We start from the raw sequence: 24,526 nt of genomic DNA, 5'->3' as shown, positions 1-24,526 counted from the left end.
GGCTTCACCTAGATATGTTAGTGCCATTGAATGAATTTAAAATGTTGATAGGAGACTGTTACAGAGGAGTGTAAATGCTTTTTCTTAGGCTGAATCATGTTGTATTGTATGTTTTAATTCTGTAATGAAAGAGAGACTCTGGGTCTCAATGAGCTTTTCCTGGTTAAATAAAGGTTAAATACACAAATATTTTTTTAAGTACTATGAGACAAAGTGTGAAACAGTGCAGTGAAGCAATTTAGTGAGTTGTTTCCGTTCACACTTTTAAAATTATGCAATTATTCTGTTGTGTTTCTCTAATTGACTGACAAACACATTGTTGTAAGTGCTTAATAGAGAAACTGTATCATAGGCTCTGAGTACACTACAGCCCTGCAATACTTATATCATATTCTGATTTGATGGACTGGACTCTAAGTTGAAAAAATTTGAGCAAATATTGAATAATATTGAGTGACACTCACTGACCAACCCAATGATTAACATTGGATTGGTAGCCTAGTGGTTAGCGGCAGGTAGACAAACCGAAAGTTTGCAAGATCGAATCCCTGAGCTGGCAAGGTAAAAAGCTGTCGTTCGGCCCCTGAACAAGGCAGTTAACCCACTGTTCCTAGGCCGTGAGTGAGAATAAGAATTTGTGCTGTTTATTTCAACAAGATCCACTTAAAGATACATTCAGGGCTTTTCCCCAGCAGTGACATCTACATTCAGAAGAAATTCAGAGGTAGGCCTAGGAGATGCTTCCTGACTATATCTTTAAGATTTTTGTTTTTTACATGAACCACTGACATTAACTTATTTCTATCACAATATTGAAGATTATTTACTAAATGTCTTTATTTTCCTCTGGTGTCTGGAATCAGTACATTCTCATGTATGAACTACTGTACTGTACTGTGTACAAACAAACACACACACACACACACACAGAGAGAGAGAAACACACAGACGGATACCTTCACATACACTACCGTTCAAAAGTTTGGGGTCACATAGAAATGTCATTGTTTTTGTCCATTAAAATAACATCAAATTTATCAGAAACACAGTGTGGATATTGTTAATGTTGTAAATGGCTATTGTAGCTGGAAATGGCTGATTTTTTAAATGGAATATCTAATTGAAAAAGGGTTTTCTAATGATCAATTAGCCTTTTAAAATTATAAACTTTAATTAGCTAACACAACATGCCATTGGAACACAGGAGTGATGGTTGCTGATAATGGGCCTCTGTATGCCTATGTAGATATTCCATTTAAAAAAACAGCCGTTTCCAGCTACAATAGTCATTTTACAACATTAACAATGTCTACACTGTACTTCTGATCAATTTGATGTCATTTTAATGGACAAAAAAATGGCTTTTCTTTCAAAAACAAGGACATTTCAAAGTGACCCCAAACTTTTGAACGGTAGTGTAGGTCCAGATCCTAAATTGAAATCTGTATACAAAACTTTGATAATTTGCACGTGACTGTAGTTTTCGTGCAAATCTCTTATTAACATCAATGTAGGACACACAATTATAGGATTCAGTCCATATTCAACTGTTTGCATAATTGCTTATTTTTACAATGTGCCATTATGTCATAATACAACGAATACTATTTCCTGCACACTGATACATGTTATGTCAGAAGTATCAGTAGTGTTCTGAGTGTACCTGTATTGACCTAGCCTGGGTGCCAGTCTGTTTCTGCTCTCTTGCCAACTAGGAATAGTTATGCCAAACAACTTGACAATGACAATGGAGCAGGCAAAAACACAAACAGATCTTCAGAGGTGTAAAGTAACTAATTACAACTACTCTCGTTACTATAATTGAGTAGCTTTTCCAAGTACTTGTACTTTTTTCGGGCATTTTTTCAAAGTCAGTCATTTTACTTCTACTTGAGTAAAATGTTATATAAGTAACAGTACTTCTACTTGAGTAGGATATTTCAGTACTCTTTCCACCCCTGGTAATTGATTGAAAGAGTGTGTGTGTGTGTGTGTGTGTGTGTGTGTGTGTGTGTGTGTGTGTGTGTGTGTGTGTGTGTGATTTAGTGAGTGAGTGAGCGAGTGATTTAGTGAGTGAGTGATTTAGTGATTTACTGAGTGGAAAGAGGGGGAGTGTGTGTGAATGGGGGAGTGAGTGAATGTCACCCGGTCCCATGGACAAGTAACGAAGGGGTGATGAATGGGTGTAGGATTAGACATGTTTATTTCTGGAGTCTGAAGTATATTGAAGTCTGTCAACTTTATTGTTTAGGCACTTTATTTTGTATTGCTTTTTAAAATCATAAATACACTTTGACTGTTTACTTTATTTTCTAATATTAATAGTATAATTTTGACAAATTCTTAGTTTTTTTACATGCAGATGTGCCTTGTTGCACTGAACTTAGTTCCTAGTTCCTTGCACTGAACATTCATTTCCTCTCTTTCTTTTTAATGTAATGCATGGAAAAGATTATGTGTAACAACTTTCAGATAACCTTAGAGAAATTAGCTAAGTATCAAGTCAATGTTTTTATTTGAAAAGTAACTTCTTTATTTTTATTTTTATTTTATTTTAAATTTGCTACTTTTTTTCTTTTACTTGAGTAGTTTTTTTACACCAGTAATTTGACATCTACTTGAATAAAATGTCATTAAACTAACAGTGCTTCTACTTGAGTAGGATATTTCTGTACTCTTTCCACCTTTGCAGATCTGGATTAAGCTAGTATCGACCATCATTACATTAAACAGAGAACTCATGCTGGTTTACTCTAGTATGCATTAAGAGTGCTGGTAGGCAGAGGAATTATGTTTTGTGAGCATTGTGGGAATGTCTTCTGTTTCACTGACTGGAGATATTCCACTCTCTTGTACCTCTTCTGCCCTCCTTGCCTGTCAGTCATTTTCAATCCACTTGAAATCTTTACTTATAGTCTGTAAAACAAAACATGATGGCGAGATAATAAGGTAACTGCACAGTCTCATACAGAAACATATTGAATACACTTAGAAAAGAAGGTGCTACCTAGTACCTACGGTAAAAAGGTTATTCGGTTGTCCCCATAGGACAACCCTTTGAGTAACCCTTTTGGTTCCAGGTAGAACCCTTTTTGGGTAAAACGTAGAACCCATTCCACAGAGGGTTCTATCTGGAACCCAAAAAAGGTTCTCCTATGGGGACAGCCGAAGAACCCTTTTGGAACCCTTTTTTCTAAGAGTGTACTACAATATCAAATATGTGCCAACGCACGCACACAGACACACACGTACGTTTGTATGGTCTGGAACGACACTGTGTGTGCCGAATATGTATGATTTTTCCCCCCCTGAGAAAGTAATGGCACATACAGCCCAATTCTGAACACTATAAGTACAACTGTGATGGTTTAGATGGGTATTATAAACTGAGTGGTTCAAGCCCTGAATGCTGATTGTCTGAAAGCCATGGTATATCAGACCATATACCACAGGTATGACAAAAATGTTGTTGTACTGCTCTAATTATGTTGGTAACCAGTTTATAATAGCAATTTTGCCAATAGACGATGGCTAAGGGCTGTATCCAGGCACTCCACGTTGCGTCGTGCTTAAGAACAGCCCTTAGCCGTGGTATATTGGCCATATATCTCACCCCCTCGGGCTTTATTGGTTAAATTAACCCCACCAATGAAATTAACTGAAAAAAAATAATAATTAACATAAATAAATATATAATGATGCAACACTAACTTGGTCAATGTACTTTTTCTATTGAATATTCTCTTTTAACCTCTAGACAGTTTGAACCAACTCATAATTAGAAGGGTATAAATTATTACAATAACTAAAAAGTGGGGTGGTTGGAAAAAAAGAGGCATTGATAGTATTACATTTATGTGCCTGTGACTTAATGCTTTAGTATCTGTTCTAGTTTGTGTGTTTTCTTGTTTGTTGTGACCACGTGTAAAATGCACTTTGAAAATTCACATACAGCTGTCCTCCTCTGTGAAGGTGCTGACCACATAGCAGGCGTAGGCAAATCCCAAGAACTGTAGGCACAAACACAGAGACCACAAGTTCAACATTACATTACAATGAAGAACACAGTATAGATATGTTCTGAATTTATTTCTGAGAGGGAGAGAAATGGGTGGGGAGGTGGACAGACAGAGACAGCAAGGCAGCTGCTCTGGGAACCTGGCTCCGGAAATGACAGCCTCTTCTCATCATCAACTTTTCAGCTCCTTCAAGCACCTGCCACAGAACTCCTACTCACATGCTGATGGCCTCTTTTTCTTCCTCACCTTCCTCCCAGCCCTACACTGCTTCCTCTCTTCCTCTTGCCTTGCTCTTGCTCTCTACATCTGTGGTCTGTTCTCAATGTGATTTAGGTGTAGTTACACTGGAATCTGTCAGAATTGTGAATGAATAGAATGTCATTGTGGATCCATTTGGGTGTTTCAGGATATTCTGGTGAGAGTGTTACAAAATACATATTCTGGGTGAACTCTGGGGAGAGTGTTGACAGTTGAATTCTGGTGAGAAATGTTTTACATTTTATAATGTTATAGTTTTTTTTACCTCTCCTGAGAGAGAGAACTCACAGAGATTAGGACTTGTACAATGCAGTGTAGGACCTCTATGTATTGATATTCCAGCCAGCATCCCAGAGCAGAGATGAGTTCTGGGCTCTCCAGACTCTGCCATCTAGTGGCAGGAAGGTCCCTGTCATCACAGCCTGGACTGTTGTCTTTCCACCATGAACGGTGTGAGGATACACCCAGAGAAAGCAGGTCGCTCTCCTGCAGTGACACAGCATATGGGTTGTTCATGATAACATGTTTATGGTATATAATTGTTTTGGAAAAAAAGAGACTGATTGATTCAATGCCAAAAGAACACACAATTCAAGGTGTGGCAAAATTAGGCTAGTTGATAGTGGGTCTGAATATTAGTGATCAATACCTTGGAAAGGCCTCCCAGGTCCAAGTAGAGACAGCTCACAAAGACATTCCATGCCACCCATAGTAATGTCCACAGCAGGTACTGAGGGATGAACATATATTTGATGAGCATTTTAGACACATACAGTACATTCGAAAAGTATAAGACTTTTTACGTTACAGCCTCATTCTAAAATTGATTAAATATTTTTTTCCTCATCAATCTACACAGGTTTTTAGAAACAGAAATGCCTTATTTACTTAAGTATTCAGACCTTTGCTATGAGACTCGAAATTGAGCTCAGGTGCACCCTGTTGCCATTGACCATCCTTGAGATGTTTTGACAACTTGATTGGAGTCCACCTGTGGAAAATTCAATTGATTGAACATAATTTGAAAAGGCACACACCTGTCTATATAAGGTCCCACAGTTGACAGTGCATGCCACAGCAAAAACCAAGCCATGAGGTCAAAGGAATTGTCCGTAGAGCTCAGAGACAGGATTGTTTCAAGGCACAGAGTTCCTCTGTGGAGATGGGAGAACCTTCTAGAAGGAAAACCATCTCTGCAGCATTCCACCAATCAGGCCTTTATGGTAGAGTGGCCAGACAGAAGCCACTCCTCAGTAAAAGGCAACTGACAGCCCTCTTTGAGTTTGACAAAATGCATCTAAAGGACTCTCAGACCATGGGAAACACGAATCTCTGGTCTGATGAAAGCAAGATTGAACTCTTTGGCCTGAATGCCAAGCATCACGTCTGGAGGAAACCTGGCACCATCCCTACGGTGAAGCATGGTGGTGGCAGCATCATGCTGTGGGGATGTTTTTCAGTGGCAGGGACTGGGAGATTAGTCAGGATCGAGGGATAGATGAAAGGAGCAAAGTGCAGAGAGATCCTTGATGAAAACCTCCTCCAGAGCGCTCAGGAACTCAGACTGGGGTGAAGGTTCACCTTCCAACAGGACAACGACACTAAGCACACAGCCAAGACAACGCATGAGTGTGGTTCAACAAAGTACTGAGTAAAAGGTTTGAATACTTATGTAAATGTGACATTTCCATTTTTTATTTTATAAAGGAGCACAAAAAAATTGTAAACGGTTTTTGCTTTTTCATTATGGAGTATTGTGTGTAGATTGATGAGGGAGAATTGTTTTTTTTAAATCCATTTTAGAACAAGCCTGTAAGGTAACAAAATGTGGGAAAAATCAAAAGGACTGAATACTTTCCGAATTCACTGTAATGTGTATCTATTTATATGGTGGCAAATCACTATACATGACAGAATTCAAACAGTGGCCAACGCTATTCCACAATAGTTATACAAATGGCTTTGCCTTCAACACAGTTCCATTCTCTATGAAGAATTGACACATTTCATCAAATTATCCATGTTGATTACAAGGTGGGGGCAGATTAACACAAAAGTAGTGTGGCCTAGATGTGACTTACTAGAACAACATAGTGTGGTCTGTACTGAATGGTGCCAAAGAGGCAGAGGATAACCATAATTATGTGCAGGAAGTTGACCATGATGGGAGCCCACTGGTACCCAAGGAAGTCCAACGCCTGCCTCTCCAATGCTGTCATCTGGTGTGTCAAAGGGAGAGAGCAGGAGGGGGAGAAAGAGATGGAGGGGGGGGGGAGAGAAACTCTATTACAGTATTATGCATGATAAAGCATCTTATCAAGTCATCCACTCACTGGGTCCAGACCCTTCAGAGATTCTAATCTACAGTTGGTTCTGAATCAATGAGAGATGGATGATGGTGTTGTGACTTGTTAAATGGACATTTCCCTCCTATATACCCTATAAAACATCCACTGCACATATTTTTTTCCCTATGATGACTGCTCTCTCTGGGTTGTCAAGGTAACTGAGCCACGGGGGACAAAGCATGTTGCATGGAGAGGGGAAGAGCAGGGATATGAGTTCTGTCCTCTGAGGTCGCCCTTCTCCATCACTCAAAAGGGGGGCAGGGTGGGAAGAAAGAGCAAGGACAAAGTCTGAGGTTCAGACAGAGTGGGGGTTGGCTCCCTTTCCCCATCGGCAACTCAAGATAAACATGAAAATGCTGTACTCTAAAACACACAATAAATTAGCATGAATACAAAAATCTTAGCTAGATAAAAATGTATATTAACTGATGTTTGATTGACCAGTAATATTTCTATTATATTAATAGAACTTACATATGTTTTTCTCAGAACACAAATATAGGCTATGTGTCCAACTATTAGGCTACATAATTTTACTACAACATATTTTTATTCAATTTAGTTGGATATGGAAATGTTAAGACTCTTTGACTTGGGTTTCGTGAGTCGTGGGAACTAGCTATAATGTACAAATGTTTATATCTCAAATTGTAAAATATGCCTACTTCCTTTCCTCAATCTGAAAATATTAACAATATCAGTATACAATTTCAACAACATCAGCCAGCGGAAGTGGCATTAATCGTTCAGGAGAAGAAGTAAAGCAAGGCAATGGTAGCAGGTGTGTTTTTAAAGTATGTAAACAGTAGAGATAGCATCATCACAGAAGAATGATCTCACCAATTGGAGAGTGCAGAAGAAGATCAGCATACATCGTCCTGAACAGCACCCCATTATATCTCTGCGTAAACAGGTTTCAAATACACGAATCGAAACCGCAATATGACTTTTAGTAAATTCAGAGGGGCAAATTTAATAGTCCTATATCCAAACAAGCTCTGGTGCGGGGACGTGTTGTGGTTTGCGGAGGTGGAATAAAACTGGCCGAGATGAAAAACACGTAAGGTCTGTGTTACAACGAGGGGGAGGGTAGGGGGCATAGTAATAGCCCTACTCCGATGCTCCGGTAGGTGTGGCGCTAAGGACGCTTGGGACTACTAGTGTAAAACGCCAGCATGTGGTGTAAGGGACAATGCCATACACGTTGAGTAGACCCAGACAAAATGGTCTCCGTGATATTTTCTGAAATACAGGACAAACATATATTGGTCCATTCTTACCCCCCAAATTGTTAACTTTCAAGCAACCCTCATCTGTGGTCACGTACAAGCATTCCGTAGGCCTAGAGGGACCCACTGGTTCACACATCGTGGACCGTGGAAGTAGACGCCTACTAGAAATGGATGTCAAACTCATGAAGTCTATAAGCCAAACAGGGAAACCAGGGAAACCTGCGCACGTCACTGTGCGTGTGTTTGGTTGATGCTGAAGGACAGCTTCACTCAATATGCCGGGTTGGAATCACAGTGATGAGGGCACACTTTTTCACAAGGATTTTATTTTATGCTCCAGCTTCTTGTGACCTGTGAGACAGTAAAATAGGCTCCGGAATAATAGGCCTATTCGTTTTAATCCAGCGATGTATACCACATTAGCCTGAAAATTATGTAATTTTTACTCCATACATTTTCTCTTACACTCAGAAGTACTCGTTACATTTTAAATGCTTAGGGGGACAGAAAATGGTCCAATTCACACACTTATCAAGAGAACATCCCTGGTCATCCCTAATGCCTCTGATCTGGCGGATTCACTAAACACAAATGCTTTGTTTGAAAATGATGTTGGAGTGTGCCCCTGGCTATCCATACATTTAAAAAACAATAACATTTAGCCGTTTGGTTTGCTTAATATAAGGAATTTTAAATTATTCGTACTTTTACTTTTGATACTTAAGTATATTCAAAACCAAATAGTTTTAGACTTTTACTGGGTAACTTTCACTTTTACTTGAGTTATTTTCTAATAAGGCATCTTTACTTTTACTCAAGTATGACAATTGGGTACTTTTTCCGCAGCTGGTTTATACATGGTCATCTATTTCAGCACAGGCGTCCACAACTGTGGCTTAGATATTAAATATTATTCCAGTCTCCATTGCATTCATTCGCTTCCCGGTCCGTCCGAGTGATGGCGCTAGATAGAAACAAAATACTAATAATTGGGGTTCTCAAATTCTCTCCGTCACATGGTTCTACCATTGAGCTGAGCGAGGAATAGAGTGTAGAGAGATAGATGGAGGGGGTTTGAAAAACTGTGGAGGAAAATCTGACAGTTCGATACAACACAGGTGATACAGTGGAAAATAGTTAATCTGTCTGCTTGCTTTGCTTTTCCCTTTGGAAACGGTTCGCATTCACAGGGGGTGGACGGAGGTGTCAAAAAATGCCAAACGCAATGATGCATTATGCTCATGTTTTCTCACACACAAGAAGCTCCGGTTATCGCCTTTAATTGATTATGCTAGTGGGGAGTGGATGGTCCGAGTGGAAGCAGAATTTGAAGGAACCGACCAAGGTGGATGCTGCGCGCCGTCGCGCATCCCGAATCGCTGAGCTGAGTGAGTATGAGATTAGCTCCTGGCACAATGCTCTGCCTTAAGCATGTCTGTCAGCATGTGAGAAATTCTCATATATATACATCATTAGATTCTAGATGTTTTTGCTGACATACATTTGATTAGCCTTTTCACATTTTGCCATTTGATCATTGAATGATCAGCTTTATACATAGCATTGTGCAATTTTTTCCTTTGTGTTGTTCACAGGCTCCGTTACCATAATTTCTAGTGGTCCTACATACAGTACAGCAGACACGTGTGCAACAGCCACAATGTCACTGCACTGCTTGGCTTTTGTGATTCGATGTCTAATTAACCGATTTATCAGATAACCTGGATGCGAGCAATATGTAAACGTTTATGTGTAGCCTACGTCGATGTCGTATGCTTAGCATTCAAGAGGCCTCTGTGAATCATGAAAGATAATTAACATTAGACTGATACAATGACTGTTTTCTGCACCCCCCCCCCCTTCAAAAAGGGGTAATGGGGGTATGTCTTTGTGGTGTGAGTTGCAAGCTGCTGACCTTAGGGACCAAGCAACACCGGCGTTGTGCGTTCATTTTCACTTTGATCTTGACATGTTTTTTAAAAAATGCTTTAATTATGGAGGGAACCATAGACTAAGGGGTAAACGAATAGAGATCCCCAAGTTTAGTCAGACAGTGAATGAAACCACACACACACCACTGCATCGATTTTAACCTTTTTGGGGGTGGCATTCTTTGACAAATGCCTTGGCACTGCCAAATTCGCCTTGCGTGATCTATCTGTTCACACCGTCTTCTCTGTCATGGCCAGTGTCATGGTGTGCCATGCCTGCTCGGTGTTTGGGCTCTAACCTGTTGTCTCCGGAACCACCGCAGTTTGAGCTGTCGGGGTTCTCGATGTTAAAACCCAGCCTATGAGAGTGTTGTGGTTGGTGCAGGCAAGGGCGCGAATCATTATACGGGCACATAGCAGACTACTGGACTGATGGTTAGGAAGCGTTTAACACCCTTCTCTCTATACGCACGCGCGTGTAGCCTACGTGTGTTGCTTACTTGTGGAGAATACATATGTCTGAGCCTGCTACAGGATCAAATGTATCAAAGGAGAAATGTGGTTTGGGATTTGCTTTTGTCAGCTGTATAAGGTGTAGACAAATTCATCTCAGTTGGAGTTCAGAGCCATGGAGGGGGAGAAGAACCACAGGGCCAGTATATGAGCAGCTTCCTGTAGCCTATGAAGTCTTTATGGCACCCAATACTCACACATATGCATGGGTGAAAACATGCAACTGAGAATGCTCTCAGAGACAATATTCTCTCTCACTCAGGGCTAAAATGGTTCATCGTTATTGCAAGCAAGTATTTGACCTCTTTCACATCATCACAGGATCATACATCTCTTTCTTTCTCTCACACATGCACACACACACAGACCCATGGGTTTTGAATTGTGGGTAATTGTGCTCTGTGGTGTGTGTGTGTGTGACTGGAATGACTCAGATATAAGGTGGGTCTGCTCTCTCCCAATTGATTGATCAGCATTGAAGCAGATGAGCTGCTTTGCTTGCTATGGCCAGGGACAGTTCAGGACATAGAGAATAGAGACAATGAAATTAAATCTGTTGGCATGTGAGTGAGTGAGTGAGTGAGTGAGTGAGTGAGTGAGTGAGTGAGTGAGTGTGTGTGTGTGTGTGTGTGTGTGTGTGTGTGTGTGTGTGTGTGTGTGTGTGTGTGTGTGTGTGTGTGTGTGTGTGTGTGTGTGTGTGCGCGTGCGTGCGTGAAAGGTTTTGATGATGTGATGGATAAGCAGATTACTGACCACCAGTAAAATGCCTTAATTTGGCATCATACTATGTCTCTAGGGGACATTCATCATGTGATCATGTTTTGGTGTATTGATTGACTGTATTGGTAAACAATAAGGCTGATCAATGGGAATTCTACTGGAACTTTAGGCTACCTAAAGTTTCCAGAAACATTCCCAGTTGGATGCACAGAGGTTTAGCCACTTAACACAATTACCTCTGTCCACTCACTGTTCTTGACACCTGAAAGATGTGTCAAAACTGCCATTAGCAGTATTTTGGAGACCACACAATTGACTTGGAACCCCCAGAATGATTTTTACAAAGGTCTCTTTTTTGATACATGTATTCTCTTTGTGTGTATACTCCTTAGGGTAACCCTAGCCTACCAACTCTTTTTTTTAACCTTTATTTTACTAGGCAAGTCAGTTAAGAACAAATTCTTATTTTCAATGACAGCCTAGGAACAGTGGGTTAACTGGGTTAACTGCCTGTTCAGGGGCAGAACGACAGATTTGTACCTTGTCAGCTCGGGGATTCGAACTTGCAACTTTTCGGTTACTAGTCCAACGCTCTAACCACTAGGCTACCCTGCCGCCCCGCCCTCTAAGGTGTTGCTGTTACTCCTCTATTTGTCTATGGATTATATTACTGGAGCATTGCATGCTGCGGTTGGTCTTGCATATTCGTTTTAAACTAAAGGAACATCCTGTAATTTATTATTATTTAACATCCTGTAACATCCAATAATTTATTTCCCTGTGCTCAACTGATAGCATAGAAATCACCCAGAGAGAGGGAGTGCTGACATGTTTTAATTACTGGAGCCCTAGATTTGAGGCAGAGGAAGATCTGTTTGTATGGACCTGGGGTTTATGAGGGATGTTCCAGTTACGTGCTTCTCCCAACCATTTTTTTTTGTTTCTTTCACTGACTTCTGCACTCCCTCCCTCCCTCCCCCTCCCTCCCTCCCTCCCTCCCTCCCTCCCTCCCTCCCTCCCCCTCCCTCCCTCCCTCCCTCCCTCCCTCCCTCCCTCCCTCCCTCCCTCCCTCCCTCCCTCCCTCCCTCCCTGTCTGTCTGTCTGTCTGTCTGTCTGTCTGTCTGTCTGTCTGTCTGTCTGTCTGTCTGTCTCTCTGTCTCTGTCTGTCTCTCTGTCTTTGTCTCTGTCTGTCTGTCTTTCTCTCTGTCTGTCTGTCTTTCTGTGTCTGTCTGTCTGTCTGTCTCTCTGTCTGTCTGTCTGTCTGTCTGTCTGTCTGTCTGTCTGTCTGTCTGTCTGTCTGTCTGTCTGTCTGTCTGTCTGTCTGTCTGTCTGTCTGTCTGTCTGTCTGTCTGTTCTGTCTGTCTGTCTGTCTGTCTCCTTCCTTCCTTCCTTCCTTCCTTCCTTCCTTCCTTCCTTCCTTCCTTCCTTCCTTCCTTCCTTCCTTCCTTCCTTCCTTCCTGCCTTCCTTCCTTCCTTCTTGGCTATAACAAGCTAATCACAGAATGTGAGTCTCTAACTAGGATTAAAAAGGTTCTGGTGAATACATGAGTGTTTCTATGCCAAATAATTAGAAAATTATTCAGTTGTTGTTGTATTGTATTGTTAGAAAAATATTTATTAGTGACTTTGGTTTTGTTTTGTAGAGTGGGCCCTTTGCAATCAGCCATGAGGGGGTAATCTTTAGTGCATATGATGCTTAAGGGCTGATGGTAGGTTAACAAGCACAGCCACATTTTTTAAGATTTCAATCCCAGTATCTTAAACCCCCCAGATCCCGTCTTCACAAAACAGATGAGCATGGAGATACAGGCATAAATACATAATGTAGGCATAAAGAGGTGCGTCAAAATACTCTAAAACTTGCCTCTCAAGGACCCACAACATATGTCCTCACCTTAGCTCACTGATACCCCGACATCATGGCCAGTCACTACACTTACACCCAGGCAGGTAGGGCAACACAAGGGGATGTCTAGAGTGAGGGTTACGGGGAAGGACCAGATTAGAAGAAGATTGAGCATTTACAGTTAGCGGTTTAAATGCGTAGTAGAGTGCCATAGGATGAGGGGATTTTATCTGGCTGGGGAGAGGGTCTTTGTTTAGCAGAGGAGCCTCTGGTTGAGGGCCATTTGACTGCTTTGCTCGGAGCGCAACGTCCAATTGGTTCGTTTAGAGAAAGAGCTCTAGGGCCAGAGATTACACTGCAGTGCTGAGGCGTCATTCTGCCTAAGAACCTAGGGGAAATGCAAAGAGAGAGAGAGACTGGAAATGACAGCCTCTTCTCATCATCAGCTTTTCAGCTCCTTCAAGCACCTGCCACAGAACTCCTACTCACATGCTGATGGCCTCTTTTTCTTCCTCACCTTCCTCCCAGCCCTACACTGCTTCCTCTCTTCCTCTTGCCTTGCTCTTGCTCTCTACATCTGTGGTCTGTTCTCAATGTGATTTAGGTGTAGTTACACTGGAATCTGTCAGAATTGTGAATGAATAGGATGTCATTGTGGATCCATTTGGGTGTTTCAGGATATTCTGGTGAGAGTGTTACAAAATACATATTCTGGGTGAACTCTGGGGAGAGTGTTGACAGTTGAATTCTGGTGAGAAATGTTTAACATTTTATAATGTTACAGGTCTTTTCACCTCCTGCCTTTAACATTTTTAGGACACGTTTTACACACAGTATAAAATATATAAGTACGTCCATTAAGTAGTAAGGTAACGCAGAAGTGTGATAAAGCATGTTTCCTGCCTCAATGTATTGTACAGTCATTGCCAAAAGAGCTGTATGTAGGGGGTTGACAGTTGCTCTAGTGTAGCAAAATATATTTTATTAATAAATTATATTAACATATATCAACCAGGGATTTAATTGCCAGCGTTTGGGCTCTGTTGAAAGCACTCTGTGTCGTTCTTGTGAGAAAGCTGAAGGCAGTTTAGATGAAACCATATTTTTGGAGGAATCAGAACATTGTCTCCCATATCATTTGCAATGTTGACATGTGCCCTAATAGCACTGTACAGACCACCATCACACCACACTGCAATGGTAAGGCTAAAGCTGAGCTGTTTCAGCCATTTTGGATCACCACACTAGTATGCTAATGAGCTACAATACTAACCATGTTAGTGCATACCAAATTGGCTCATTGGTCCCATAGCCACTGAATTGATCTGACCACCATTGACACTCTTCTGGATAACATGAAAACAAAGTGTGTGCATTCCACTGATTATCTACTCCCAATCCCAAAGAGGATATAAGATAAATGCTTCAAAGATACAGTATCAACACTTGGCAGAATAATGCATACAGTGTCTGTTGGTGGTGATATTCCCTGTCAGAAATTTCCATATGTTGGGAATTTCCACATGTTGGGAACCCCCCACCCCCACACACCTCCCCACCTGTTTCCTCTATACTGGAACAGGATTCAGTGCAGAGCTCTCTGTTTGTAGGAGACAATTTACTATTATGTCAAATTGAAGAGATGGTTGAGAGATAGGGATGCCAGACAGAGAGGGGAGAAAATGGTGTGTTTGTGTGTGTGAGGGAGAGAGAGAGAAGGAAATAGGAGTAACCTAGTAGGAGTTAATTGAAGAGGGGAAAAGCACCTGTGAAACTGGACATACTGTTCCTACTAATTATCTAGCAGCTGGTCTGAACCAGTGTTCGAGAGGCGATGAGGGGAGTGGGGCCTAAAACAATGTTGTACTGTTAACAAGGACAGCAAGGCATAATATACTGTACCTCAGCATGCTGTGTGTCCTGAGGATTTAAATGTCAAATGTTTTTCATGCCATGTTATGGCACTCCATAGTTAGTATTAATATATTCAGAAGCACAGATGTCCCAATAGCCACATGCAGAGGCAAAGTTGATCCTCTCTCACCCCCCGCCTCTTTCCTTCCATGTACTAATTGAGACCGTACCTACTCAGCCTCAACTGTTGGTCAACAAGAGGCTATGATATGCTCTGGGGAAGTTATGAAAGTTGAGGGTATAGAGACTTTAGACTCTACTGTAGACCAGAGTGGGATGAGTCATATGAATCGTTTCGTTTGAAGAGCGTTACAATATATTCTCCAATGAATATATATGCGAGAAGAGGTTTGGGAACCTGTTTCAAAATAGGCTAGTACCTTGATGGTTGCTGGTTCCAACCATTGGTGGTGAATATTTTTGCTTCTGTAAATGTGTAGTTCAATAAGTAAATCATTAGTAAACCTTGAAGAGTGTCCCAGGACAGTTATATCAGAAACACATCTGCATATCTGATGTCCCTCTGAGATTTGGAGGGCATCATTAAACAATCCTGATAAGAACTTGTCCTCATTGTTTGAACCAAACTGCCTACCTAAAACATCTCTTTCCCTGAGAGAGGAAAAAGCTTGGAGGACAAAAACAAAATCGAAGAAAATATTGTTTCCTCTGTTCTCTGTCTTCTCTTTGGTTTTGGAATAAGATAACAATGTGGGCCTCCTCTCTCTGTTCCTGTGTCTGTCTGTATTGCAGTAATTTTATCTTCGCCGTGACTCATTGACTCTGCAATATTTACAGTGTTTTGAACAAATGATTAAAAACTTTGGAAAACTATGATAATTACAGAGGTGAAGAATTATATTACACTTAAACAAACAAATATATCAGAATATCTTCAACTGGTGTCTCAGGGATGATTGATATCTGTGTGTGGAGGAAAGGTCCTGGTAAGGATGGTCCCTGTGTAGACTGAAGACTAAGTGTATGGTTTAGACTACACTGTGTTCGTTTCAAAGACATAAGTCCAGCACAAATTTGAATCTGGATATCAACTCCATTGCTGGGACTGATATTCATCTAGAACTATGGGCTCTTTGGACACTTCAGGTTAGCGACCTGATGTTTTTGGATCTGTCAGAAAGCAAAGAGAAAAAAATGGCACAAATCCTTAACAAGCCCAAAGGAAGATAAAGAGGCCAGAGGGTAAATGACAGTCAATGGAGGGGAAGAGAGACAGAAAAGAGAAGGACAAAGAAAATGAGTGGCAGAAATGCTATGGTTGACCTTTTTGTATATTCCTGTCTTCCTTTTGTTTGTTATTGGTGCAACTAGAGCAATAGAAGCAACTGTTGTGTGTCATAACATGTTCTCCATTTATTTGAATTATATGTTTGCCCCAATCCCCATTTTAATTCTGTGTTCTTAAATAAGACCAGCTGATCTGTATGACAAACAACCCATCTCTTTCCTCTCCTTCTCCATCTCAGCAGATCCCAGGGAGGTTGTGGTCTGTATGTGTGTGGTGAGTGTGTGGTTGTGAGAGAGAGAGCGCCAGCGCTCCCACATGGCCTCCATGCAGGACGGGCTGAACTTCACGTCTCCTACCTACGGCAAGGTCCTGCTGCTGGGTGCCATCGCTGCTGCCTCAGCCTTCATCGTCACCATCCTCATCGTGGTGCTCTGTGTGGGCTGCCAGAGGTGAGATGAGTTAATGTGCATGACCATGTGCACACATGGATATACACACATTTATGAGTAACAGAGTTAAGAACATACTGTAAACTCACTCCACAGCTAGTTTGTAATTTTGCCGATGGAGCTATCGAATTAGATATCTTTTGATAGTTTAAATGGTCGGTACGTTGTCAAGGAGGGTGGTTACGTGTGCTAGCAAGGCAGAGGTCCTGGGTTCGAGCCTCTCATTGTGAGCCAAATCAGGAGGAAGTGGTACTCGCTTAGCAAGCAGCGTGACGTCCGTAACACCTGTACGAATGCACGTACAAATGCACGTACACACGCACGGACACAGCTGTTTGCATGTTTATAATACATTAACTGTTGTGTTTAATATAGGAAGGGAAAGACGCATAATGTCTCCAGTGAAAGTGGGAAACACAGGTTGATGGACATGGTGAGTCGTAGAGATCACTCCAATAACCACATTTAACACTTTAGGTAAAACATGGATACATTTAGCATTCACAAGCAATTGATAAAAACATTTGTCTGTTTATGTGTTGTTAGAGTATACTCAGGCAGTCAAAGCTGCGTTCCATCAGCAAGTCGGACGGTGAGATGAACAAGCTAAACTGCAATGGCAAAAGTGAGTAAAACTCTTAGGCATAAGAGTGTCACTGTTCAGCTCAGTTTGTAGAAATATTCACCACATAACAAACACTGATCCTTACCACTTTTACAAGGCTTTTTTTTCATATACTGTAGGTGAAAGAATGCCAACCTTTCTGGTTTCCATGTGTCCTGCAGAGTCATCTAAAAAGAACCGTCCGTCTAGCATGGACCTCCTGCCCAGCCGCCGGTCCAACTCCGACCTCCGGTCAGGGGGAAGGACGCTACCCCAGATCCCCTCTGGCACCGGAGAGGACGGGGAGCACACCTACTCTGAGGTAGGTCAACGCTCCTCCCCGAAGCGTGGCCCTGATAACAACCTCTACGCCATAGTGGGCAGGGCCGGAGAGACCGACACCCCAGCCCCTCCGGCCGTCCCAGCCAACACCCCTGCCCCCCCTGATCTAGATGGGGATGGGTTGAATGAACCGCTCCCCGAGCCTGAGCCCATGCCCCAGGCTATGGCTCATCCGCAACCCCCAGAGACGACTGCAGAGTACGCCTGCGTCCGGAAGCTCCGGAAGGTGGACAAGGCTGTCCCCCAGAAGAGAGACAGTGGGACCGATATGGGGGAGGCACCGTTGCCACCTCCCCGCCACGCCCCACCATCACACCCTGCCCCGCCTCCGCCACACCCTCACAGCATGAAGATGCCCCGGAAAAACGTGGATGCTTTCAAGCTGCCCACCTTCCCCAAGGTTGGTAGAGAAATGGCTGATGTTACAGAATGATAAAGATAAAGTTTGTTCATGTAGGGAGTCCTTGCCAAAGTCAGACCTTGTGACGAAGGCAATGTGTTCAGAAATATTGATTCATTTCATTGCATTTTTCTGCCTATTTGTACGTGTCTTTGCAGTTCGCTACATGTATTACTAAAGGCTGTATTTGTGTGTGTTTATGTGTTTTGTATATAGAGCATTGAAAGTCGATTTCTCCTGATGCCTCTTTGTAGCTCAAGCAATTCTGTTAAGAGCTACACATTTAATTGTAATGTTTAGAGCCAAATGAAATGCATTTATATGTCTGTTTGCACACATTTCCTCTCTCAAGGCCCAATTTAAAACCTCTTAAGGATCGGACCCTTTTTTTCAATTTCCGCCTAAAATGACATACCCAAATATAACTGCCTGTAGTTATAGACCTGAAGCAAGGATATGATATTCTTGATACCATTTGAAAGGAAACACTTTGAAGTTTGTGGAAATGTGAAAAGAATGTAGGATAATATAACACATTAGATTTGGTAAAAGATAATACGAACACAAAAATATGCATTTTCTATTTAAAAAAAATCTTCATCATCTTTGAAATTCAAGAGAAAGGCTATATATCCAGATAGGAGTTTGTGTAATTTAGATATTGGCCACCAGATGACAGCAGTGTGTGTGCAAAGTTTCAGACTGATCCAGTGAAGCATTACATTACTACACTATATATTTTATCAAGTTTGCCAGGAGTTTGCCCCAATGTGCCCGAATTGGTCAATTGATACATTTTCAAGTACATAACTACAGAGAACATACAAAAATGCTATGATAATAAAAATAAAAGTTTACACACATCCAGGAATATCAAACATGATGGATAATTACCTTCCCTACAGAAAAAACACTAACCTTCACACATCTACAGTTGAAGTTTACATAAACTAGTTTTAATGACTCCAACCTAAGTGTTTCAACCACTCCACAAATTTCTTGTTAACAAACTACAGTTCTGGGAAAGTCAGTTAGGACATCTACTTTGTGCATGACACAAGTCATTTTTCCAACAATTGTTTACAGACAGATTATTTCACTGTGTCACAATTCCAGTGGGTCAGAAGTTTACATACACTAAATTGACTGTGCCTTTAGACAGCTTGGAAAATTACAGGAAATTATGTAATGGCTTTAGAAGCTTCTGATAGGATAATTGACATAATTTGAGTCAATTGGAGGTGTACCTGTGGATGTATTTCAAAGCCTACCTTCAAACTCAGTCCCTCTTTGCTTGACATCATGGGAAAATCAAAAGAAATCAGACAAGACCTCAGAAAAAAATGTATACCTCCACAAGTCTGGTTCATTATTGGGAGCAATTTCCAAACGTCTGAAGGTACCACATTCATCTGTACAAACAATAGTACACAAGTATAAACACCATGGGACCACACAGCCGTCATACTGCTCAGGAAGGAGATGCTTTCTGTCTCCTAGAGATGAACGTACTTTGGTGCAAATCAATCCCAGAACAACAGCAAAGGATCTTGTGAAGATGCTGGAGGAAACGGGTACAAAAGTATCTGTATCCACAGTAAAACGAGTCCTATATAGACATAACCTGAAAGGCCGCTCAGCAAGGAAGAAGCCACTGCTCCAAAACCGCCATAAAAAAGCCAGACTACGGTTTACAACTGCACATGGGGACAAAGATTGTACTTTTTGGAGAAATGTCCTCTGGTCTGATGAAACAAAAATATGACTTTTTGGCCATAATGACCATGGTTATGTTTAGAGGAAAAAAGGGGATTCTTGCAAGCCGAAGAACACCATCCCAACTGTGAAGTACGGGGGTGGCAGCATCATGTTGTGGGGGTGCTTTGCTGCTGGAGGGACTGGTGCACTTCACAAAATGGCATCATGAGGAAGGAAAATTATGTGGATATATTGAAGCGACATCTCAAGACATCAGTCAGGAAATTGGTCGCCAATGGGTCTTCCAAATGGACAATGACCCCAAGCATACTTCCAAAGTTAAGGACAAAAACGTCAAAGTATTTGAGTGGCCATCACAAAGCCCTGACCTCAAGCCTATACAAAATTTGTGGGCAGAACTGAAAAATCGTGTGCGAGCAAGGAGGCCTACAAACCTGACTCAGTTACACCAGCTCTGTCAGGAGGAATGCGCCAAAATTCACCCAACTTATTGTGGGAAGCTTGTGGAAGGCTACCTGAAACGTGACCGAAGTTCAACAATTTTAAAGGCAATGCTACCAAATACTAACTGAGTGTATGTAAACTTCTGACCCACTGGGAATGTGATGAAAGAAATGAAAGCTGAAGAGACACCATTTGAATATAAAAATAGATTTTATCAAACTAAACTATGGTACATTTATATCTCTGGGACTCTCAGGATGACAAATCCGAGCAAGATTACTGAATGTAAGTACATTATTTACCTTCAGAGGTGAATGTATCAAATCAGCTGTGATAAAAGTGTTTTGTTGTTGTGCACTCTCCTCAAACAATAGCATTGTATTTTTTCACTGTAATAGCTATTGTAAATTGCACTGGTGTAAAGTACTTTAGTAAAAATACTTAGTATTTTTTGGGGTATCTGTACTTTAATTTACTATTTATATTTTTGACAACTTTTACTTTTACTTTACTACATTCCTTAAGAAAATATTGTACTTTTTACTCCATACATTTTCCGTGACACCCAAAAGTACTCGTTACATTTTGAAATCTTAGAAGGACAGAAAAATGGTCAAAATCACGCACTTATCAACAGAAGATCCCTGGTCATCCCTACGGTCTCTGATCTGGCGGACTCACTAAACGCACATGCTTCGTTTGTAAATTATGTCTGAATGTTGGAGTGTGCCCATGGCTGTCCTAAATGATGCCGTCTACTTTGCTTGATATAATGAATTTAAAATGATTTATAATTTTACTCTTGATACTTAAGTATATTTTAAACCAAATACTTTTAGACTTTTACTCAAATAGAATTTTACTGGGTGACTTATACTCTTACTTGAGTCATTTTCTATTGAGGTATCTTTACTTTTACTCAAGTATGACAATTAGGTACTTTTTCCACCACTGGTAAATTGGACACTGCAGTTCGACTAACAAGAATTTAAGCTTTCTGCCCATATAAGACATGTCTATGTCCTGGAAAGTTGGCTTTTACTTACAACGTCATTCTAGTCACATTAGCATACGTTAGCAAAACCGTCCCGGTTTAGGGACACCGATCCCGTAGAGGTTTAATGGACTGACTTGTATACTCCTTAGCAGAGGGGAGCAAGAAGGGATTTTGAACAGTAAGCCTGAAAGATTACTTTTCATTACAGTCCACCAAGTTTTATACAAAAGCATTGTTTTATTTTTGTGTTTCCTCTTAATCATATGTGAAGTTGACAACCCATTCATCCTGTTCTCTGATTGGCTGGCAGGAGGCAGTGTTCATGGGTAATGGAGAGCAGTACATATGGAAGCCTCCAGAGGATGATGACATCACCATGCTCCAAAACAAACCATTAGGCCCTCTGAGTCCTCACAGTGGAGAGAACATACAGCCTTCCACTGCTATGGTGAGTATGTATGTCATTACAAAGTACTGTATGTGTGTATGGTGTTTATCAGTTTGATTTGTACTGACGGTTGTCCTGTGCTGTGTGGTTTACAGGTTGCAGAGATGTACTCCAAGGTATGCAAACCAGGCAAGAAGAAGAGAACTGTTCCTGGGTCTCCTCCAGCAAACATTGGCTTCCGGACCTTGGGGCGTGGTGACCGGGACCGGGAGCGAGATGGGGGATTCAGTGTGGTGGTCAAGCCACAGACCTGGGCCCCGCAAGAGGGGAAACCCGTCGGAGGAGCCTCTGCCACTCTGGAAGACCACTGTTATGAGTCCATCGAGACGGGGGAGGAGTGCGACCCCACTTATGAGCCTATGGAAGGTGGTGGTGGTTGGAAGCGAGTTGGAGGAACCGAACGGCCTCCAAACACCTGCGCCACACTCAGGCCCAGGAGGAAGAAATCCCATCAGCCCTTGCAGCAGCAGCAGCCTCCCCCGCCGCCGCCCACACAGCAGACCCCCAAGTTACAGCACCTTCCAGCCAAAGCCCTGCTGCTGCCCGGGGAGAACCTGTACGAGAGCATTGGGGAACTGAAGCAGGGCGGAACTGCCAACTCCAGCACCACTACCATCTTCACCTTCAACGACGGCATGGAGATGTATGTCACTGGGCTCTAAGGCTGTGACCTATCTGACCTCTTACCTCCTTCCCAGCAAAAAGAAGACCACGGTTGGGAAGAGCTGGTTGAGCCCCTCTCATGCTCACTCACACATACTGTCTACATTACAGTCATAACTTCCTGCCTTTCAGAGCCTAGGGCAAAAGGGTTGGTCAGTGGTTAACGGGCTGAAGAGAAAGTCCTTTGCTGGGTCAAACCCCTATCTTGAATCCAAAGGTAGTGATGAGAAATGAGCACAAAACTATTACAGAGAAATCTGTAGGATGGTAGCACTATTTTAACAATGTGCACAGCACAATTAGAGGGAAAATTGCCTAAATTCTTCCCCCATTTTAGTGGGTAAAATCATAGAAATAAACTCAGCAAAAAAAGAAACGTCATCACTGTCAACTGCGTTTATTTTCAGCCAACTTAACATGTGTAAATACTTGTATGAACATAACAAGATTCAACAACTGAGACATAAACTGAACAAGTTCCACAGACATGTGACTAACAGAAATGGAATAATGTGTCTCTGAGCAAGGGGGGGGGGGTCTGTATCTGGTGTAACAGTCAGTATCTGGTGTGGCCACCAGCTGCATTAAGTATTGCAGTGCATCTCCTCCTCATGGACTGCACCAGATTTGCCAGTTCTTGCAGTGAGATGTTACCCCACTCTTCCACCAAGGCACCTGCACCTTCCCGGACATTTCTGGGGGGAATGGCCCTAGCCCTCACCCTCCGATCCAACAGGTCCCAGATGTGCTCAATGGGATTGAGATCCGGGCTCTTCACTGGCCATGGTAAAACACTGACATTCCTGTCTTGCAAGAAATCATTCACAGAACGAGCAGGATGAGCCTGCAGGAAGGGTACCACATGAGGGAGGAGGATGTCTTCCCTGCAACGCACAGCGTTGAGATTGCCTGCAATGACAACAAGCTCAGTCCGATGATGCTGTGACACACTGCCTCAGACCATGACGGACCCTCCACCTCCAAATCGATCCTGCTCCAGAGTACAGGCCTCGGTGTAACGCTCATTCCTTCGCCGATAAACGCGAATCCAACCATCACCCCTGGTGAAACAAAACCGCGACTCGTCAGTGAAGAGCACTTTTTGCCAGTCCTGTCTGGTCCAGCGATGGTGGGTTTATGCCCATAGATGACATTGTTGCCGGTGATGTCTGGTGAAGACCTGCCTTACAACAGGCCTACAAGCCCTCAGTCCAGCCTCTCTCAGCCTATTGCGGACAGTCTGAGCACTGATGGAGGGATTGTGCGTTCCTGGTGTAACTCGGGCAGTTGTTGTTGCCATCTTGTACCTGTCCCGCAGGTGTGATGTTCGGATGTACCGATCCTGTGCAGGTGTTGTTACACGTGGTCTGCCACTGCGAGGACGATCAGCTGTCCGTCCTGTCTCCCTGTAGCGTTGTCTTAGGCGTCTCACAGTCCGGACATTGCAATTTGTTGCCCTGGCCACATCTGCAGTCCTCATGCCTCCTTGCAGCATGCCTAAGGCACGCTCACGCAGATGAGCAGGGACCATGGGCTTCTTTCTTTTGGTGTTTTTCAGAGTCAGTAGAAAGGCCTCTTTAGTGTCCTACGTTTTCATAAAGGTGACCTTAATTGCCTAGTGTTAGTATCTTATCGACTATTCCAGGGGTGCATGTTCATTAATTGTTTATGGTTCATTGAACAAGCATGGGAAACAGTATTTAAACCCTATACAATGAAGATCTGTGAAGTTATTTGGATTTTTACAAATTATCTTTGAAAGACAGGGTCCTGAAAAAGGGACATTTCTTTTTTTGCTGAGTTCATAATTCATTTCCATGGTTAAAACAGTGTTATTGTACTGGCAATCCTGGAGCCCTAGTTTACGAACGAGCACAACTTTCAGTTTTCTCTCTATGTAGCACTTAGTCTGTTTATGGCAGACCTTTCCCCCAAGTTGGTCGATGTGTGATTCAGGAAGGAATTAAAATAATAATATAAAATAAATTAATATTAATCAAAGGACTTGAAAGCTCAGGGACAAAGAGTCAAATGAGAGAATAATTAACTAAATTGCAAAAATGTTGGCATTCTTCCTAAAGAAAAAGTAATAATTTTGACCATATTCACAGATAAAAATACCAGATATTTTTCCCTTTTCATTTGTTACATATCACATGGACTGTCTCCACTACCATCTGTAAATTAAGTGTTTTACTTCAGTTTTACTGTTTTTACTTGCCAATCCTTTTCCTGCACTTTGCCTGCTTAATGTTGCATGCTAAAAAAACACAAACAAAAATCAAGCACTGTCATGTGGTACCGAAGAACATTATTTTTTTTTTTTACTGATTGTTTAGTTGTTATGTTGCTTTGTTTCTCTTAGAGAGCACAATGTCATTTTAATTCAGGATAGCTTTGACTACTAGGAATCTCTGGCAATCGTTACTG

The 24,526-nt window shown here is 42.0% G+C and overlaps 2 protein-coding genes across 4 annotated transcripts; one reads left to right on the top strand and one right to left on the bottom strand.

The window, feature by feature from the left end:
- Positions 1–1,349: 1,349 nt before the first annotated feature.
- On the bottom strand, positions 1,350–7,729 carry LOC112216214 (sodium/potassium-transporting ATPase subunit beta-1-interacting protein 3-like). Of its 2 annotated transcripts, XM_024376050.2 has the most exons (6): positions 7,466–7,727; positions 6,359–6,496; positions 4,927–5,007; positions 4,566–4,763; positions 3,953–4,010; positions 1,350–2,916 (listed from the first exon to the last, which is right to left on the bottom strand). In XM_024376050.2, exons 1-6 carry the CDS (start codon positions 7,517–7,519, stop codon positions 2,906–2,908), a joined length of 540 nt encoding a protein of 179 aa, XP_024231818.1. In that variant the 5' UTR covers positions 7,520–7,727; the 3' UTR covers positions 1,350–2,905. The 2 variants fall into 2 exon arrangements, with proteins under 2 accessions (XP_024231818.1, XP_042155477.1); XM_042299543.1 differs by lacking the exons at positions 1,350–2,916; positions 3,953–4,010 and adding an exon at positions 4,032–4,370 and having other exon boundaries at positions 7,466–7,729.
- Positions 7,730–8,857: 1,128 nt separating this feature from the next.
- Positions 8,858–22,538, top strand: LOC112216200 (proteoglycan 4-like). 2 transcript variants are annotated; one of them, XM_024376026.2, is made up of 7 exons: positions 8,858–9,245; positions 16,272–16,479; positions 16,855–16,912; positions 17,026–17,104; positions 17,266–17,825; positions 21,296–21,433; positions 21,529–22,538. In XM_024376026.2, the coding sequence occupies exons 2-7, from the start codon at positions 16,346–16,348 to the stop codon at positions 22,093–22,095; spliced, it is 1,536 nt and encodes a 511-aa protein (XP_024231794.1). In that variant the 5' UTR covers positions 8,858–9,245; positions 16,272–16,345; the 3' UTR covers positions 22,096–22,538. The 2 variants fall into 2 exon arrangements, with proteins under 2 accessions (XP_024231794.1, XP_024231793.1); XM_024376025.2 differs by having other exon boundaries at positions 16,269–16,479.
- Positions 22,539–24,526: the final 1,988 nt, after the last annotated feature.

This window comes from Oncorhynchus tshawytscha, linkage group LG16, assembly GCF_018296145.1.
Source record: "Oncorhynchus tshawytscha isolate Ot180627B linkage group LG16, Otsh_v2.0, whole genome shotgun sequence".
Classification (NCBI taxonomy): Eukaryota; Metazoa; Chordata; class Actinopteri; order Salmoniformes; family Salmonidae; genus Oncorhynchus; species Oncorhynchus tshawytscha.
This window is presented reverse-complemented; position numbering and strand designations above follow the sequence as displayed.

Coding starts and splice junctions, on each gene's coding strand:
- LOC112216214 (XM_024376050.2), bottom strand. CDS start 7,519: ATGGGGTGCTGTTCAGGACGATGTATGCTGATCTTCTTCTGCACTCTC. Junction 6,497..7,465: donor TCTTCTGCACTCTCCAATTG/GTGAGATCATTC, acceptor TTGACACACCAG/ATGACAGCATTGGAGAGGCA. Junction 4,011..4,565: donor TTGTACAAGTCCTAATCTCT/GTGAGTTCTCTC, acceptor TTGTGCCTACAG/TTCTTGGGATTTGCCTACGC.
- LOC112216200 (XM_024376026.2), top strand. CDS start 16,346: ATGGCCTCCATGCAGGACGGGCTGAACTTCACGTCTCCTACCTACGGC. Junction 16,480..16,854: donor CTCTGTGTGGGCTGCCAGAG/GTGAGATGAGTT, acceptor TGTTTAATATAG/GAAGGGAAAGACGCATAATG. Junction 16,913..17,025: donor AACACAGGTTGATGGACATG/GTGAGTCGTAGA, acceptor ATGTGTTGTTAG/AGTATACTCAGGCAGTCAAA.